Raw genomic sequence first — 19,848 nt, 5'->3', positions numbered from 1 at the left:
GAAATTAGGGTGGGAGGTCCAAACTAGCTAAGTATTTTCTATTAGGGCACAGTGAGGATTTTTTATTTGTGATTAATTTTAGCACAACTCTCATTTCCGGTAATTTGGATTATTTCATCATATAAAAACATTGCAAAGGCGAAGCTTAAGGAATAATTTAAAATTTAGCATAGCAAATTCATTCACTATTGATTATATCAGTAAACACATAAAAACCAATGGACTACACTTAAATATGTTTTACAACTCACTGGCAACACAAGTAGACAGGGTTTAGGACAGTCATGCAGTTTGAGATAGTAGATTCTTTTTCACATTAGAACTAGAATTCAGATAGTCTAGATTGGAACAGATTGGTTTAATATCATCCATTACCTTATGAAGAAGACCTAACTTTATTCTTTCAGCCTCAAATTGCTCCAGATGCTGCACCCTTCTTGCATGCTCCTCTTCATTCTGTTTTTCCCGTGATTCTCTCTCAGCTTTCCACTTTTTCATCTTCTCATCTTCAAGCTCAAGTGCTCGTCTACACTGTTCTTCTACTACAATGGGCAAGACTTATGCTCATTTCAAGATCAGCTACTGATCAACCAAGCAAACATTTTATTTAATTTCCTAATAAGCACTGCAGAACATTAAACAGTCTAAGGTATTTGACAAGAAAAGGATCCTATGATTATATAGCCAGCAATATATATCTGATTTCCTACATGTATTATATTTTATATGTATATATAATATATGTAGGAAATCAGAACTACAACAAAAGACCTTTCCATCAAAGATGTCTTATTATTATTCTACACACTTACTGACTCTGCAACTACTATGCTTGTTCTAAAAACATATAATTCAGGATTGCAGAGGATGTCTTCTGTGGCTTTTAGTGGGGCCTTTAGCACTGATATGCTCCAGCCCAACTCATCCAAAGGCCATGGCAAAGGAACATTTTCAGCCAATGTGACCATGAAAAAAAACCAAACCAATATCCAAAGACCAAAACAACAACAAAAACAACAACAAAAATCTGTGGCCAAAGCAGAACCTGTTTAGTGCCTCTGAGCAGCTTTCATTTTTGAGTGGCATTTTCTGATACTAATTTCTATGATGATTTTGTGATCTTGAAATGAGAAAAAGGCAAAACTGTTTATGTCCAATCCATCAAGTAACAAGCCATGTTGCATACTGCAATGTGAAATTCTTTAAAAATATTGCTATGATACTTATGACAACAGAAAAGCAGGAAATAGTAATATGTTAAAGATCAACTCAACCAAATGAATAATGTGTTTGCTTACCTGTAAGAAAGTGGTCATCTGTGGCTGCTTCATCACTCATGGACTGACTATAATCAGATGTTGTAGCAAGCTGCAAGTCTTCATTTTCAACTTCAAGCAGTATCTAACATAGTTTAAAATTGTTATTAAAAAACAAGAAAAAAAATTAAAAGCAGAACATTATAAAAATCTTCCAGAACAAGGATAAGCATTTTATCATATGACAAGAACATCAATGTGAAACTTACTGCTGACTGTAATCCTTACACATTGAATAATGCTAACATATCGGTCAAAATATCGTTTTCTAGAGTAACAAATATTGTAGTATTTATCAAAATACATAATATTTCAATGTGTTTTTAAAATATATTTAATATTTTGACTTGGAAAAATGAATGTCTTGCATTTGAGATTTATTTTACTTTCTGTGAAACCAAGCACTTATGCATGAATGCTGTTATGCACACTGGGCAAGAACTAGTTACAGAGCAAATTTTTAAGACGACTATTACAAAATAATACTATGGGCACAAGGATTGCTATATTTATTTCATTGTTCTTTGCTGGCAAGTAATCTATTCCTGCTCATTTATCATATGTTCATCACATGCTTCGGGCCTATATTAATATTTGTAATGCAGCTGAAGTCACATGAAGTAATTGTGCTGTTTTAAACAATGGTCTTCTGAGAACAAAAAATCATGTTTGCAAGAGTGCTCGCTAATAAAAGCCAGGCAGCAGATTAAAAGTGAATAAATTAAATACAGTTTTATATTTTTCCAGGAAAACTTCAGTGAGTTATTCAGTCAAATCCTATGAAAATATAGAAGCACTCATGTTCATAACTCTTGATTTGTCTTTGAAAGGTACAGAGATGACTATGTTTATATTTTCTATAAAAGAATGGAATATATTGGGAGCAAGATTAATAGTAGCACATATTCCTGATCATCATAAAAAATAAGATTAGAGAAGCTTAAAAGTGTTATAATACTAAGATAATATTCTCCAACTATTAATAAAGGATTATTCAGTTTTGTTTAATTTTTTTGACTTTAGTGCTCAATATATCAGATAATTTATTTCAAATTTGAAAGCTTATAGATATTGTGTATTACAGTTGATGTCCTAATTCTGAAGAACTGTATATAGAAACTCATCTTAATACCTTATGGATGTCTAACAGAAAAAAACCTGAACACATTTATAGATCTCCTTAGGAGGCCACTAAAGCAAGTGTAAGTTATCTAGATTATTTAATAGAATTTTATTCCCTATAAATAATGCATACATAAAAAATACCTTTTCATTAAATTGTTTTGAATCTTCATTTGGTTCAGAAGGATGGCAAGAAACTACTTCATAAATGTCATCTAAAGAAAAAATAATAAAAAAATTAGTTCACAGAGAAAAAAATCCCTTACGAGTGCTCAGTTTTCATCTACACTTTTTATCTATTAAATTTGTTTAAACAAAAATAAAGTTCTCCTTCTCCCCCAGTTTTACTTAAATATGCATGGGAATCATTTATCTACATTAAAAGCAGGAAATGTGTGTAACAGAAACAGACACAAGGATACTGTAGAAATACAGTGATAACAAATATGAAAGAGAATTCCACATCATGAAACACAGCAGAACATTTTCTGTTCAGAAAAATACAGTAGCACTTGTATCAGATAGGTCAAGAGTTGACAAAGAACAATTAAAAAGAGTAATATTTCATTACAAAAAAAGAATAAATAGGGATGTTCCTCAGATACCAAAATTTGTAACCAATGCTGAACTTCTGGTCACCAAGCCTATTGCACTAATGAAACAGACAGTGGCATATAAACTATGAGCTTGGCTTCAGTTTCACAGCTGACAGCAATATTTTTTTTGCCAATTAACAGTCATTTCATCCAATGAGAGCTTGGGCATCTCAAGATAGACTTTAAACATATCCTGTGAGACTCAGCTGTATTTGATCGCTGCATTTCAGCTCCTACTGACTTCATTTTAGACTTTCATGAAGAGTCTGGCCTGGGCTCTGTCTCAGAGAGTAATCTTGCAACTTGCCTTCTTTAGCATTAGATAAGTTTTAAAAAAAAAGTTTAATTTCTGCTCAGTTGTTAATTCAAGAATATAGCACTGCATGGCTTTATTCCTAGATATTTTCATCATGCATTCAGAACCTGAGGGAATAGGTTTCACTGCTTGTTCTACTTAAAAGTTTGCTTTATTTTATGGATGCTTGTTAGTCTAACTTCCACTGGCAATATGAGGTATGCAAACATTTTAACTGTAATTAATGCTTACTTCTACTTTGCTCATCTTCTAAGTCCTGCAGTATAAGCTTTTCAGCATCTTGATTGCTGCTCTTGATAAAGTTTAAATAGGCGAGAACTGATTCTGGTAAGTCACCTGAAATCTAGAAAAACACCACCTTTGACATATATTCTACATTTTCATCTCACCATCTTGAAAAGAGATAAATACTTGGCATAAGAGAATAAAGACTTGTTTTGGCTTCACCTACAAAGCACTGATGGAAATTAGGCAGCAATTTCCACCAACATTTTTCCACATTCCTATACTCTTCTCATTGTCTTACTACTCACAATTAATAATTCTAACTTTAATTACATTCTAATCAAACTTTAGTAATGCATCTTGCTTGCACTCTCTCTAGAAACACATTTCAGTAAATTGTTGTGTTTATAACTGTGTTGGACCAAGAAATTAAAGAAAAAGGATAAGATAAAAATTAGCAAATGCCTGTGAGGTACAGGATCTTTTTCTTTAAAGTGTTTAGACTCCTCACAAAATAAATAAATTTTAAATTTACTGATGTTTGAAGTATGTACGTAGAACCAATGCTGCAGTTTTCTTTATTACATAGAAACTTTCTATTCAAAATACTGCCTTTAATGTCAAGATTTTGGGAAAATGGTCTGCCTTATCTCAGATGTGCAAATTGTGGTAGACATTGCTGACATTCAGTATGTGAGTGCTTACACACTTATCACTGATGCCTTTGTCTGTGTCATATGAAACATGATTTATGATCAATATTATCTACCCTAATATCCTACAAACTGATCCTTATGCTATGAATCTGAGAGATTAAAATGGCAGAAAAGGACCCATATAACTGATTTTATTTCAGATGAAAGCCACTTCCCAAAATAGGAATTCATCCAAGAAAGAGGACTTCAAGAACCTATTTATATGAAATTAGTGTCTGGAAATCTTATAAGGAATCTCCTAAACCAGTCTCTTATAAGATTAAAATACAGATTTCAGTGAAGAATCATCAGCTTATTCATCCAGACTTAATTTACCTCATCAAATCTTCCAGATTCAGAGGATTCTAAAACAAAATCTCCAGGTCTGATCTTCTCAAGCAGAATGTTGATATTCATCTCTCCTGTTGTCCCGTCACCACATTTTTCATGAAGCAATACTACCAAGACTATTGTTCAGATCAAAGCCACGGGTTAGGTGCGTCAGGAAAAGGTTCATTCAAATGGGCTTTCCAATGCCAACCCTGCTTTCGTACCACACGCTACAGAAGCGGTTTGAGCTCACTGAATACTTACTGTCTCACTGTCACTCAAGGGTTCCTCTGATACCTCTGTCTCAGCATCATCTGTTCCAAGCGAAGAAACACTGATTCTGCCTAATTCAATTTCTACTTCTTTTTCAATTCCTTTAATATCTTCCGACATTCTACTTCCCACAGCGTCTTATCCGTTTTGCAAGCTACACAAAAAAAGTAACACCTTTCAACACAGCATGAACCAAAATAATCAGAGTTCTCAAAATAAGACTAAGAATACAGAAAGCACTCGATGAAGTTTTAATGACACAGAGAAAGCCGTGAGAAATTATGCAACCCAGCGAGGTAAAAAACTTGTGGATGGACGCCGGCAGGGGGAAACCGGGTACCTTGTCAACGCCCCCCACCCCTCCTTTCGCAACCCGTTGCCCCCTGCAATTAGGGGAATGGGAGGCAGCGAGCAGCTCCTCGCCGGCTCCTGCAGCGGGAGACCGGGCACACAGAGCGCATTTCTGCCGGCAAAGCGAGAAGCGGATCCCGGCTGAGAGGAAACTACACCTCCCGAAAGGCACCGCGCACGGAGGCAGCACCCCCCGCCCCCCAACGCTTCCCGACAGGCGAGCGGCTCCGCCCCTTTGCATGCTGGGAATTGCAGTCCAGCGCTCAGAGCGCCCGCAGTCCTCCGGTCCCCCCCCGTCTACTTCATGTACCCACTCACGGGTCGTTCAGTCAAGCTCCTCACGGAGCCTCCGCCTTTCTGGCCGCCCCTGGAGACCGGCCGCGCCGCCGCCCTGAAATTCCGCATCCGCCAACAGCGGACGGTGGGGAGCTCCAGGGGGAGGACGAGAGCCCCGCACCGCGCTGCTACCGCGGGGCGTCACCACGGCAACGGGAAACAGCGGCTCGGACGGGAAGCGCGAGGAGCCAGACTTCGCCAGGAGCGGCCGTTCCGCGTTCTTGGGGCGTTAGGCAGCGCCCCCCGGCGTGAGACGGAGCACCTCGCAGCACCTCTTTTCGTGGTTTTGTTTGTGTGGGTTTTTTCTTTAATATTGGGTTTTGGGGGTTGTTTGTTTGTTTGTTTGGGGGATTTTTGTGGTTTTGTTTGTTTGTTTTTGGGGGTCTGTTGTTTTTTGATACTGGTTTTATTTTTTTTTATTTATTTTTTTTTTTGTTTTGTTTTTTTGAAGCCATAGACTGGAATTTAGTGTTCACAATAAATTGCAAGAGGCAATTAAGCGGAAAAAAAAAAAAAAAAAAAAGCGTACCAAAACGATGGTAAAGGTGAATTAAAACACTCTGAGTTTGCTTCCGTTCTTGTTTGCCCAGAGAACTCCAGAGCAGTGAAAAATGTGAACAAACCAGACATCCCTTCTGTCTTCCCATGCTGGGGCTGGGTCATGGCTCAGAAGGGCCGGCTGGCAAATTCATAGTGTCATAGAATGGTTTGGGTTGGAAGGAAATGTCAACATCATCTCTTCCAAATGACCTGCCATGAGCAGGGACACCTTCCACAAGACCAGGTTGCTCAGTGCCCCATCCAGCCTGGCCTTGAACACAGGGATGGGGCATCCACAGCTTCTCTGGGCAACCTGTTTTCAAGCCTCACCACCCTTTGTGGTGTAAAGAATTTCCTTGTAGCATCTAATCTAAATCTGCCCTCTTCTAGCTTAAAACCTGTCCCCCTTGTCCTACCACTGTCTGCCTGTGTAGAAGTCCCTCACTGGTTATTTAAAAGCTGGAGAAAATATCCAGTTGGACAATTAGAGACTGAACAGAATTCAGTCTAGGAAAAGTTACACAGATCAGGCAGGGTGCAGATAATAATTTTTTTTTGTGTGTTTATAGGGAGCACACCCTAACCCTGAGTCTGATGAGGAATACCAAGATGTATTCCAAGATGTATACCAAGATGTATGCAAAAACAGGTGTAACAAAAATTGAGAGCTAAAACATTAATTTAGGTTTTACGTAGAAAATGTGCAGTTTGGGAGCAATGGGAAGGATTTGCCAAAAATGGTAAAGGTTTTCCTATCTACTGTTCTTAGAATAAGCTGAGTACCTTTCTGAAAGTTTTAGGGGTGTTGATCGAAAAATATTTGCTTCAAGGGCAACTGATTACAGTTTTCTCACCAGTGTTATGAATAAGCATAATATGATAATTAAATATTTAAAAATGGAAATGTATCCATTTGAAATCCACCCTTTTATATAGTCCTATCACTGGTGAGCTTTTCAATATGATCAACTATTTATTCACTGATTGAATGTGCACTTAATACTTCTTTTGTAGTGCAGTTATGCTGTGCACATACTGAATAAAGAACATGTCCTCTCTTAGCAAAAAAAATTTGCCAACAAAAGAGATGTTTCATAGAAGTAATAGATTTAATTTCATGAAATGAAATGAAGAATTTTCAAATCACTACTCATTCAACCCTAAGGCTAACCTTAACCCTAACCCTAACCTTAAACTTAACCCCAACACTAACCCTAACAATAAAACCCCCATCCATATGGGTGGTCAAGTTTAGAAAGAAGTAGGAGAAGCAATACTGAGGCCCTACTGGGCCCACCTTGCCATTCATGTTACGGCCATGCTGTTCCTGGAGCTGTAGGATCTTTTACTCACTCAACCCTAACCCTAACCCTAACATTGCCCTAACCCTCAAAGTAACCTAAAGTCTCAATCCCCACAGATGCTCGATTTTCGAAAGAAGTAGGAGCAGCAATGTTGGGGCTGTGCTGGGATTGCCTTTCTTGGCATGCCATTTCCAGCCCAAGTGTACGTGGAGCTGTAGGCTCTTTGACTCACTCAACACTAACCCTAACCCTAACCCTGATCCTAATGACACCTTGGGACTGTGCAGACATCCTCATCGCCAAAGGTTACACAGGTTGAAAGGTGTGGATTTATCAATTGTGGCATCATGCCCTGATGTCCTTGCAATGACTTTTGGATTGCCAGTGTCCCTGAAGCTGTAGGTTCTGCAGCTTTCTGAACCCTCACGCAAACCCTAAGTGTAGCTTGTTGTTGCTGCTGAGATCCCCATCACCAGTGCTGGCACTGATTCAAAAATTGTAGAGTGAAAAATCTTGGAGCCATGCTGTAATGAAAATTCTTCATTTCACAAATTTGAAAGTGAAAGGAAAATAATTGCATGACATGGAATGACAGGAAGTACATCAAAATGACCTGAAACTTCCTGAAACCCGTTGTCTGTATACAAAAAGTCAGGGCTGGCCAACGTAAGAAAACTTCTCTATTCTAAAGATGTGGTTATGTTGGATTTCAGGAAGAAATATATAATTTGACCTTTCTCCTTAAGGTAGGATGGAAATATTCAATGCTGGTAAAGATTTCCTTGTGTAGAAACAATGCAATATAAAATGTAAGTTAATTTATAAAGATAATATTTTTAATTTTTAGGTAAATGTTTTAAGATGAACTGAATTATTATTAAAATTTCTCAGAATAAATCTTTGAAACCACATAGGTAACACAAGACAACTATTGCAGATTCCAGTTTTCATGTTGAATATATAACTCTTCAGGAGTTTTTTCCTAAAAAAAATGCATCACACCACTGTTTCGATACATTCTATTTTTGAAAACCAAGAAAAAGTTCCATGACTCTTAAAAGTAGTGAAGCTTCTCCAGGGAAATTGAAAAGCCTGTTTTCTCATACAGTCTATAGTTTTACAAGGTGCATTGTTGACCTCATTGTTGACTCCACTCCATTGCAGAGCTAGTTTGAAAAACTTACTACAGCTTTCTTTGTGCTGAAATCCATCAGAAAAAGTTTTATAATCCAGTCATTGAGGATCTTGATAGGGCAGGCTAAGCTTGTGTTTGCTGAATATTTTCTTCTAAAAAATCAAATTTGATACATATGTAATGTGTTTTCTATGTAAAATCAATTGTTAATGCAAGATAATTTTTGACTGCAGAAGCTTCACACTTCTCATCTCTTTGTTTCAGCTGGTATCCTTACTATTTAGTAAGTGCACAGAGAATAGAAGAACAAGTGTATGCCAGGCTATGTAAATCTTGCCGTATAAATCTTCCAAAATACATGCTGCTTCCAAATATCTTTAGCAGCTTAAAATAAAAAAAGACCAAAACCAATAGCAAAACAGAACAAAAATATATGTGTACAGGGTAACAGAGGCAATGGAGAATTTACACCATCTTGATGCTTCTACTGCTGCTGTTAATTTTTTGTTCAATGTATCAGAAAGTACTCTTAAAATTTATAAAATATCTGGGGAAATTAAGTTCCATTGAAATTTATAAGAGTACTTATATTTTTTTTCATAATGAACTGAATATATGATTATATTTTCAGCTGTGATTCAAAACTGAAAACAAAAAAATGAAAATAAGAGATAAAAACCAAATACAGAAGTGCCATTTAAATATCTTCAATGGAATTTTCTTGGCAAGAAATTTGTTTTCTTTCTCTTATTTAGCAGCTTTCAATTTTTTTAGATGTTTTTAATTAAAAAAACAATCCTTCCATTCCCCACCCCGCTTCCCTTCAGGCTCTGGGTCTCATGCTTTTGGCATTTGGCTTGTGGCTTTTATTTAATAGAAACAATTTCTTTGGTGCTTTTTTCTCAGTATAAATAGAATTATTCTTTTGTTTTAAATGATTGCAGAATAAAAATGCCCCATCCCTGGAAGTGTTCAAATCCAGGATGGGAGCAACTTTAAGTAACCTGGTCTGATCACCATGGCAGGTGATCCTCTCCATAGCAGGGGTGTTGGAAGTAGAGAGTCTCTAATGTCCCTTCCAACCCAAACCATTTTATGCTTGTGTGGTTCTGTGTAATCGACAGAAGAAGTAATGGATTTTTTTTTTTCACGAGGTGGCAGTATTGGATTGAACTGCATGGCTGTAAAGTTTCTTTTCCTCTGGAGTAGGTTTTCCATCATTACGTGGTATGAGTATCAAAACAGGAGAAAACATATTACTGTATCTACAATTTAGATATTTTTATAAATGATGCAATTGATTTGTTTCTTTCTCTTGGTGTACAGCTTATAGATGAATCACTGGAAACAAATCAGCTCTATTAATATTTTCTTTATATCATTTACCAGACTGCGTTTGACCTGCATTTTATGGGATGATAGACCCTTTAGGTGAGGATTAGGGTGGAATGAATAAGAGTATGGACTCTCCATATGGATATTCCTTTTTCCTGTAGTGTCTATAATTTTTTTTTTCCTAAGAAAAGTAAGTTTTAGGTCACATAACAACAGATGTGCTCTTAAAGAGCAGACTGCCTTGGCTGTGTTAAGAAGTGTCAGTTCCAAACTAATGGCATAGGAACCATCCAATGCAGTAATTCTGGGATAAAACATGTGGGCTGGAAATAATGAAACCTACTGCTGCTTTCCATATCTATGCACAAATGGTTGGAATGCAGAGGAGAAAGTGGCCAGTCACAAAGAGGGAGAACAGCACTGAATCTTTAATTTATTGAGCAATATATACCTATCTTCCCATAGGATCTGCACATGTGCTAATAATTCTTGGCAAATAGGAAAAAAAAAATCTGTAAAATTAAACTGTAATTGTTCACCAGTTTCCTTGTGAGTGGTTCACATTGTTCAATTGAGAATGTTTTGTTTACATCTCATATGTTATTACCATTGTCTAAATTTATGAAAATATATCTTTTTCTTTCTGTGAATATAGGGGGAAGAAGAAGGAAGAGGAGGAAGAAGAAGAGGAAGAAGAGGAAGAGGAAGAAGAGGAGGAAGAAGAAGAAGAAAAAGAATAAAAAGAAGAAGAAGAAGAAGAAGAAGAGGAAGAAGAAGATGATATAATTCTGTTATTTCCATCCTTTCAGTAATGGCATCACAAAGATATTTTTCTGGAATAAATTGTGTAAGTGGAAGTCTCATAAAAATAAAAGGAAAACAAGTAACAGTACCATGCACTGTGTTACAGTTTCTTTAGTCAAGAACTAGCCAGTGACATAGCTTTCTTGTATAAAACTTGGCACTGGATCTGTTTTTTTTACATTAGCCATGGGAGTCCTTGGAGTGTTGTGGAAATCAAATGTCTGCTGGTTACAGTACATGGAAATCAGCCTCCAACTTTTTTGTAAAATGAAAGAGAATTTTGTGTGCGTGAAAAAATTGATCCTGTCTTGGTGTGATTTCCACATACAAATCTGTTGATAGAAAGACATATTTAGATAAAGTCCTGGCTCAAATGAAATCTCAACAAAACTGAATGTCTTACCATATCAGTGCATGAAAGTTTTCAATGATCAAATACTTGCAGTTTTATGCAGAAAAGATTTTAACTACTGTATTTATTAGCATAGATGTTTTTAAATACTTAGTACATATTGAAGACATAAAGAAAAGCCTGGTCCAGAATATTGAAGCTTGAAGGCACAGATAGGTACAGTATGGCTACAATATTGAAATATCAAAGTATGATTAAAAAGCTGTTACCTATGTAGGCTAAACTGAAGACTCTGTGTTTATATACAATTCCTACTTTTTAAGGAAATAACACTTTTATTGCTGAAAAATTGCATTGTAACTATACATTCTTATCATTTTGATACCATTTTTCCTCCATATTTTGTTTATTGTCATCCTTCCTGAAAGATCTGTTTTAGACCGTGTAAAGGCTGAAGCAGAGAACTGTGCTACTGATTAATTTGTTAAGCACTACAAATATGAATTTGCACAGCAAAGAGTGAAGCCTTGGTGCTATAACCAGGAAACTTCTTCCTTCTTCCTCCTTCCTCCCTGCTACTGCCTAGGCATGTATTGTGTGCCTCACAATTTGTTAGGTGATGAAAGAAAAGCATATGTGTAATTTCCAGCTTCCATGGAATCAACTACTATCACAGTATCTAAATACTGTGGGTGAAAATTTGTTTTTACTGGAAATAAGCAAAATCAATTATCTTTTTATTCTGCGTCTTGTAGCTCAAAGGACTTCTTAAATAGGCATGGGACTTAGGTACCATTGTCTTTCAAAGAGGAAATAAAGAAATAAGAATTTTCTTCAGTGAAGCACAGCCACTTAAAAACAGCTTTTGTTCTTCACTTCCAATAAAGTTATGGCTGTGTCTTTAAGCCCAACACAGTGAGTTGTGCTTTAATTGAAGTCTGCTTCTTAAACTATGATGTCACTTTCTGCAGGTTTCCAGGAAAATGAATTCTTATTTTTGTTGAAATCACTCTAAATAATAGTCATGAAGGATTGTTCATGAGGTCTGAAATTTTTTACTGTATTATTCCCTTATTCAAAATAATGCTTATACATAGCTTGGCTTTGTGCATTTTTTCATTATATGAGTTTTCATATCCTGGTGTTTGTAATCCAGATGGCAATATTAGTGCTGATAATTATGAAAAAAATAAGTATGTAAATATATTATGTGGAGCTGCTGATAGCTTCAAAGCTGTTTCATGCAATTAATTAAAACATGTCTAGTGGTCAGTTCTCATGGTAGACTGTATTACCATTTGATTGAAGTTGACTACATGCTGACCAGGAATAGTAGAACATGTGGAATTTGAGGAATTCAGCATGGTTCAATACAGTAAATGGGAGTGCATGGAAATATATTTCCAGTTTCTCTCCTGCAAAAAACCATACCCTTCCTATTCAGGAATGTGGAATCAGGAATGGAAGGGACAGCTTTATTCCTTGTTGAGGGATTATCCAGGAAGTCCCTCTTTCCTGGGTATCTGCAGGCATGGGAAGAAGCATTAGATGCTGAGCTGTGTCTATTAGCAGGTGACAGAAGTTTTCCCCTGTGCAATTGATAGTAGGACTTATTGATTTCATGGCATACAAAGTATACCAATCAATGATTACCTTTATTGGTGGAAGCTGTATTGTAGGTACGAGCAGAGATCTAATCTAAGGAACACATATCTTCAATTTGAACAACAGCAAGCCAAAATAAATACCAACGTAGCTATTGTCTCTAGTAAATGTTCAACTTTATTCAGTAATTTATTTTTCTGCATATACCAGCTACAGTAGCTTGAGTAGGTCTCACAGTGTTATGTGGAAGGCAATCTGTACTGAATCAATCAAGTGGCCTGGCCACTTATCTATTCCATAATTTCAAAAGTTATGGTTTAAGAAAACCTCCAGTCACAGAGTTCTTATAAGATTCATATGGTTCTCCAAAGCCTCCTGCTATTCAGGCAGAGTACAGCACAAATAAATCACCTTTAGTCCTTCAAAGTGCATCTGTATAATCAAATTTCTTAATCAAATGTTGATTTATAATGATGGAATCATCCCTGTTTTATATAATGGTTTTATTTTAACTGTGGGGAATAATGCATTCTGGAGTCAGCTACTTGTGCTAGAAAAATTGATTGAAAAATTTAAGTTAAATTTATTTTATATCAAGGGTAATTACACTTGATCTTAACCTTAATTAAGTGTTGCTGAAGTATAATGATGGTTACATCATCATTCACTGTGAAAGCTTTTGAGTTTTGTTCTTAGGATGGAAATGCAAGGAAAATGAGTTGGAGAGTTTAATTTTTTCAATTCTTTGTAATGAAATCTTTTAGTGGCCTAGGATTTCTCCTCTGCATACATTCCCTGCTACATTCTCTCTAATCAGACTCTTTATGATGAGCTTGCCCACTTCAATTACTGTTGAAGGTGTATTTTTTCAGTCTCAGTCAGGATGCATAATCTAGGGCCAATATGAGCTGTTCATTCCCCCAACCTACAGCAAAACATGTACTGACCAGATTCTATGGTACTCACAAAAGTCTGTAACACATTAGGTCTAGAATCAATTTTTGGTTGGTGCTTATTATTGTATAGTGCTGTGCTTATTAAAAGTAAGTATGAGGAGTAGTGTTTAGTATTTCAGGACAGATCAGGTGGAACTGAAGTGTTTCTGGCTCTCCTGGCTCCAGTTGGGCAAATCACCTTGTGTCTGCCTGTGCTGTGTATGTGATTTGGGTTGCTTCATTTATCCTTCCCTTTGGCATTACAACTTTCCTATTAGTGTAATAGCTATGATGTGTCTTGGGTCATATTTGGCAAATTGATTAGAATGCTGCTGCCTGCAAGTAATCTTTGAAGAAGCTTGAAAGCTGATAAAAGATCGAGGATTGTACTATCCATCCACACTCTTACCACTATGCATATATCAAGTGCTATAAATATTTATTAACATGTCCACAATCAATGGAACAACAAAATTGATGATTTTATTTCTGAAAAGAGGAAGAAGAGTCTGACTGAGCAGGAATCTGTGTGGAACATTCTGAATGCTATGCAGCATGATGTAAGGAAAAAACCCCACCGAATATGACATCTAAAAATACTGCATACACATTCAGAAATGTGTATACCAATCAGAACATATTAAAAAATCTCATTTATTAAAGAATTAATTTTTCAAGATCTGCTGCTATTATCTGATGTGGGTTGGCAGATTCCTTGCTGTTATATGGGTCACTATTGATGAGATTAAACTCTTGAAGTACTTCTCATTTCATGTAGGAACAGAGAGTTCTGGTCACTGAAAGCTGAAAAAATTCCTGCAGCAGAAAAAGTTAATGGGAGTCCTGGTATTTTTACAGTGCTAGATTCCATAAAACACTTGATCTGCTTAGGTGTCGAGGCTGATGTGAACAGAGGTGCTATGAGGTCAAAGTAGAGTTCCTCCTGTGAGAAAATTGGAATAGGTTTTGCACTGAGACTCTCAGAAATAGTGCTTGAGGTCTAAAATGAGCTTGCACATTAGTACTTTCAATACGCATACTTAGCTATTAATCAAAATATTTCCTGTGGCCTGGCAGCAGGTAATTTGTTTACTTCTTTAGAAAAGTCCTTTAAAACATTTGGATGAAAGTAGTTAGGAATGTTTTTGACCAGTGATCTGTTATCCACCTTTGAAATTAATTCTGTATTATGAGCTTTTAATTACAAACACTACAGTTTAACAGCTTAATATGGTTTAATATGCTTCTATGGATCAACTGTTAGTCCCTTAATATGACTTCTTCCAGGGCTGAATTACATTATTTTTAATGAGTGCTGAAGATAATTGATGATTCCATATAACTCACAAAGCATATAGGTCTAGTCTCAAGATTACAAATTCATTTGCAATTTATTTTTAAAATATGTTCCTTGAAAATCCATTAATTGCATTCATGATTTCTCAAGTGATTAATGGTGACCCCATTATGTCAATGGTGCAGCTAGACTATGTGCTGGTATACTTGACTGCAGTTTTATTGGACTGTTGTAGGAGCACAGACTCACCACCTACCCAGCTACTGGAATCATTGGCATCTGCCATGAGAAAAACAAAAACATAAAGACCATTAATAGTATTTTATATATTCTTGGTGATATTTAATGTACTGCTTAAAGATGGTGACTAATTAAACTAAACCCATGATGTTGTTGAAATGGAATATCTATATAAGGAAAAGACAGTTTTTGCCAAGTTATCTAATTTCAAAATTTAGAAGCAGTAGATCTTTAACTGACCCTTCAAAACATGAAAATGACATGTTGTTGTTTAACATCTCTGAGCTAAAATACAGAAGATCTTCATCCCACAAAAAAATTCAAGTATTTCTGAAGATTCGTCCTGATTCAGAGTGAGAATTTCCCAGAATTTTCTACATGAAAAGAATTCCATTCTCCAAGCTGTTTGATAGTTTAGTTTGCTTTTGTTTTACTGGTATTGAAGTAGGTTATTGGGAAGAGCTAGCTGATAGTTATCTAAACACTGCATAGTGTTTGCTTTGTCCTCCAAGTTTGAGCTATGTGTTGAAGACAGATCAATTGCTACTAAAATGAGTTAGAAAAGGGAGACTGCTAAAGATCTCAGAGGGGAGAATTTTTGCCAATTAAAAGTAACAATGGAATAAATAAATATTTTCAGAATTTGGTCCATATTGAAGTTTCTACATCAGAGTTTCTGTGCTTTTCTTTTTATCTGTTATATGTTTTATAAAATTTGCCCCCTGTGCATTCATTATGAAACAATATTCATTGTGCTTTTCCCAGTAATATTTAGCTATAGTTGATCTTACTGATTACACACAATTTCTACACCAAAAATACTTTGTGCAGCTAAGGGTTATAGTCAAAATGCTTTACCTTAATCTGGATTTGTAATTACTTTCTTTTTCTATTTAGATGTGTTCTAGAATAATTTAGAGGATAAAAGAAAGTTCGTAGAATCATAGAAGGGCCTGAGTTTGGAAGAGACCTTCAACATCATCTAGTTCCAACCCCTCTGCCATGGGCAGGTACACTATCCACTAGACCAGATTGCTCAGAGCTCCACCCAACCTGGCCTTGAACATTTCCAGGGATGGGGCATCCAGAACTTCTCTGGGCTTCACCAGCCTCAAAGTAAAGGATCTAATCTAATGTATTCAAGTGTAATGTAATGTAATGTAATGTAATCTAATCTAATCTAATCTAAACTAATCTAAACCTACTCACTTTCAGTTTGAAGCCTCTGCCCCATGCCCTGTCACTATATGCTCTTGTGAAAAGCTTTTCTTAAAATTTCTTGTAGGCTCCCTTCAGGTGCTGGAAGGCCGCAACTAAGTAACCCAGAAGCCTTCTCCAGGCTGATCAAAGTTCTTTCAGCCTTTCTTCATAGGAGAGGTTCCTATCCCTCTAATAATCTTGGTGGCCTCCTTTGTACTTGCTCTAGCAGGTCAATGTCCTTCCTGTACTGGGGACCCCAGAGCTGGATGCAGCACTCCAGATTCAGGATGAATATTGGATTCAGGACTCCAGAGCTGGATGCAGTTCCTTTCAAAAGTATATTACAAGACCATACTGTTATTATCTGTACTATCCAGTGCATCTCAGAAAATGATACATATACATATGCATCTCCTGCAGAAACATTTCTGTACTGAATACTGGGGCAAATATCCTACTAATTTAATCAACTAATAGTTAGCACTCATTTGAGTGAAAATTCCTGTATGTGACAGTCTTTATAGGTGCCAGAGTTACATGATTTTGATTTCTATTGTAAATGGAATGCTGTGGAAGACACAATGCTACACAGTGGGCAAGGAACTAAACAAAGAAAAATAATACTCAGTTCCTGTGTCCATGCACAAAATACAATCTGAAGAAATGGTTTTGTGATGTCCCAAGGGATTCAACGTACAGTGTGGTAAGAAATAAGAAAATTTTCTTGAAGAATGTAACTTTTGGTACTAAATAGACTTTAGGAAAAGAAGTACCAAACATATTTTCCTTTAAGATGTGACTTACAAATGCCAAAGTTTTAACAGTATTCCTTGTTTTGTCTCTGGTCACTTGGAAGCCTTGATTTTTACTTGTTAGCTGTCAGTCATGTAGGCAGTTCTAAATTAAGGATGCTTTAATAGAACAGGAGTTGTGCCTGATCAATATCACAGGGAAATTTAGAAGTGGTTTAAGAAGCATCTTGGCATAAACCCATGCTGTGCAAATCAGTGATGGCAATGGAAAACGGCAGTATATAAAGAGCATACAATGCATTTTCCACTTGTAATTGTGAGCAGTGTCTCCACTTGTTATATTATTTGTTTCCAGAGCATCTCCAATATTTTACAGGATAAGTGGAATGAGCAAGACACTGAAATATGATGTGTTTTGTGAGACCAGTCCATGTTAGCATTTATGCGTCTTAATATCAAGGGACCAGTTTGCATAGGACCACCTGATATCACCACCTGAGCTGGAGCAAAGTGATACATACTTTCCTTTTCTAAAAACCATGCAGTGTTACTAGGACCAGCCAATGAGGACAAAAATGCAGTGGGCAGTGGATGCTTCTTGACAATGCAGAACAGTAAATAATAGGAAGTTGTCCAGTAACATCTGCTCTTGTCTTGTTTTGCTCATCAGTTCTGAATTTCTCCCTGTTTCTACAAACCCTTGTCATTATTAAAAAAAATCACTTCTAAGTATAGAAAACATTTATGTATAAGTTTTATTGTATTTGTACCTATTTTAATCTACATAATAACTTCACAGTTATTTTAAAAAACAATATAATAAATATACATTTTAACCTGAAAGATACTCATATACATTTCAGCATAAATAATTCATAAGAATCAATGAAAACTTGAAAATATTATTTTCAGCATTTTCTTGTAAGTTAATCTTTCAGTTAAACACACACAAAAACAAAATCTGTTTTGATTAAGTCAGAGGTTCTGGAACATTTCCATGCAAAAATGTCAAATTTCCTTAAGAACAAGCTGCTTAATTTGGAAAATTTAAATAATGCTATAGCTAATACTCCACAGTAAACATTACTGATGTATTTGCTTTCTGGCAAGTAAATACTAGAACCTATCATACCACACAGAAAGGTTCTATTCTATATATTTTAAAAGTATATTCTTATTAAGATGCAATATAAGTTCCAAAATTGACATGATTTTTCTTGACATCCCTTTTTATGTACTTGCCTAGGGATGTGAAGAACATTTCAATACATAGTTTAAAAACAATGCTTTTACCTTAATCGCAATTACTTTTAGACTACTAACCACACAGGTAAGACTACTTCTAAGCAAAAAGCCCACGAAATACTGGTATTTTTACAGGGAGTAAAAATCAATCCAATGCCATTTGGTTTTGACATGCTCTACAAAATTTTTAAAATATTTCCATCTATTTTAATTAGAAGAAAGATCAAGCACTGTTTACCAACAATCTGCCATATATTCAAACACCATCAGAAAGTATGTTGTCCAGAGTCTGTAAAATGAAGTGATTGACCTGACTTCTGAAAGCAAACAGCATTTCAAGGCCAGGAAGTGGTTAAAGAGCATGTACAATCTCTCCACCAAAAGACCTCTTTTGTCCTCTGCTTGTACAGAACCTACTCCATGTGTATACTAAGTCAAACAAGGCAAAACAATGAAATCTCTTCTGCCACATCTATGAGAAAATTTTCTTTGACAAAAAGCATAGAGCTTTCAATAGCAGAACAAAATCACATGAATAATGGCAGAAAGAATTGATTGTTCGCTCTACAGATACCCCGAAGATAGGCAGAAGGCAGGAAGGAGGATTTTTAATAATTTCTAAAATTGTGAGGTTGGATATGAAATCAGTGCATTTTTACTTGGACAATTAAAAGCATGGCCTACTTTACCTCCTTTATATGTGGTAGCTTCCTATAGATGTATGTAGTAAAATTTTCTGGCTATGAAGTAAGCCAGTTCAATAATGAAAAGGTTTCTTTTTCATACTCACCTGATCCTCACTAGCTCAGATCATGACTGTCTCATGATCCTCAGTATACTATCACTGACACATTCTTGTCAGATGGCAAAGAACTATTATCCCTATTCAAGAGCTAAGACCAAGAATCATAGAATCATTTAGTTTGGAAAAGATCTTTAAGGTCATTGAATCCAGCCATATTTAGATTCATAGTGTACTGAAACCTTTATCACTTAACACTGAATTATGTGTCACTTGAAATAGATTTCAAGATACTTCCGTGAATGTGGACCCCAGTGACTTGCTGGATGTCACACAGCAAATCTGTACTTATGCAGAAAATTCGGCTTGTGTCTTTAGACATCCTGATCATTCTCCTTTATATCCTCTGCATTGTTATTCATAGGAGCTCAGTTAGCAGTCAGATTGGTTCAGTCATGAGTGAGTTTGAACACTTTCTTTGTTGTTTTTATCTCACCCTTTTTCCTTTCCCAGATTTTTTTGATCGCACTCATCGGCTATCTAGAAAAGTGAGGAAGAATAATATTTGGCCAAATGAATCATGAACTCTCCTGAGCATTGCTGTGGTGCAAGAATTCTCTGATCCATTCTTATGTCAGTCTCTGAAATTACTTCCACTAAAATTTGGATCAGACTTTACTTTTGTAGTCATGATAATATTAACATTTGGGCTTGAAAATGTTTGGGTTTGCTCATGACTATCATTATGGTAGTATGCTACAAAATTTTGTGTGTTAAAGTTTGAAGCTTTACTAGCTGGTTA

The 19,848-nt window shown here is 36.0% G+C and overlaps 2 protein-coding genes across 2 annotated transcripts in view; one reads left to right on the top strand and one right to left on the bottom strand.

Annotated features, from left to right (window-relative positions):
• The window catches only part of LRRIQ1 (leucine rich repeats and IQ motif containing 1), a 102,723-nt gene extending 97,043 nt beyond the window's left edge, over positions 1-5,680 (bottom strand). Inside the window, 7 exon segments of the mRNA XM_068190330.1 lie at positions 376-544; positions 546-579; positions 1,299-1,401; positions 2,583-2,653; positions 3,582-3,693; positions 4,865-5,027; positions 5,543-5,680. Coding sequence (XP_068046431.1) covers positions 376-544; positions 546-579; positions 1,299-1,401; positions 2,583-2,653; positions 3,582-3,693; positions 4,865-4,993 — 618 coding nt within the window. The 5' untranslated portion in view covers positions 4,994-5,027; positions 5,543-5,680.
• TSPAN19 (tetraspanin 19) lies at positions 5,529-18,332 on the top strand. Its single transcript, XM_068189266.1, is given in 10 exon segments — positions 5,529-5,843; positions 6,670-6,735; positions 9,171-9,263; positions 9,367-9,430; positions 10,863-10,877; positions 10,880-10,910; positions 12,150-12,220; positions 14,015-14,126; positions 16,863-17,010; positions 18,306-18,332. Coding segments are annotated over 10 exon segments (942 nt in total).
• Positions 18,333-19,848: the final 1,516 nt, after the last annotated feature.

The sequence above is a fragment of the Anomalospiza imberbis genome, chromosome 5 (assembly GCF_031753505.1).
Source record: "Anomalospiza imberbis isolate Cuckoo-Finch-1a 21T00152 chromosome 5, ASM3175350v1, whole genome shotgun sequence".
Classification (NCBI taxonomy): domain Eukaryota; kingdom Metazoa; phylum Chordata; class Aves; order Passeriformes; family Viduidae; genus Anomalospiza; species Anomalospiza imberbis.
This window is presented reverse-complemented; position numbering and strand designations above follow the sequence as displayed.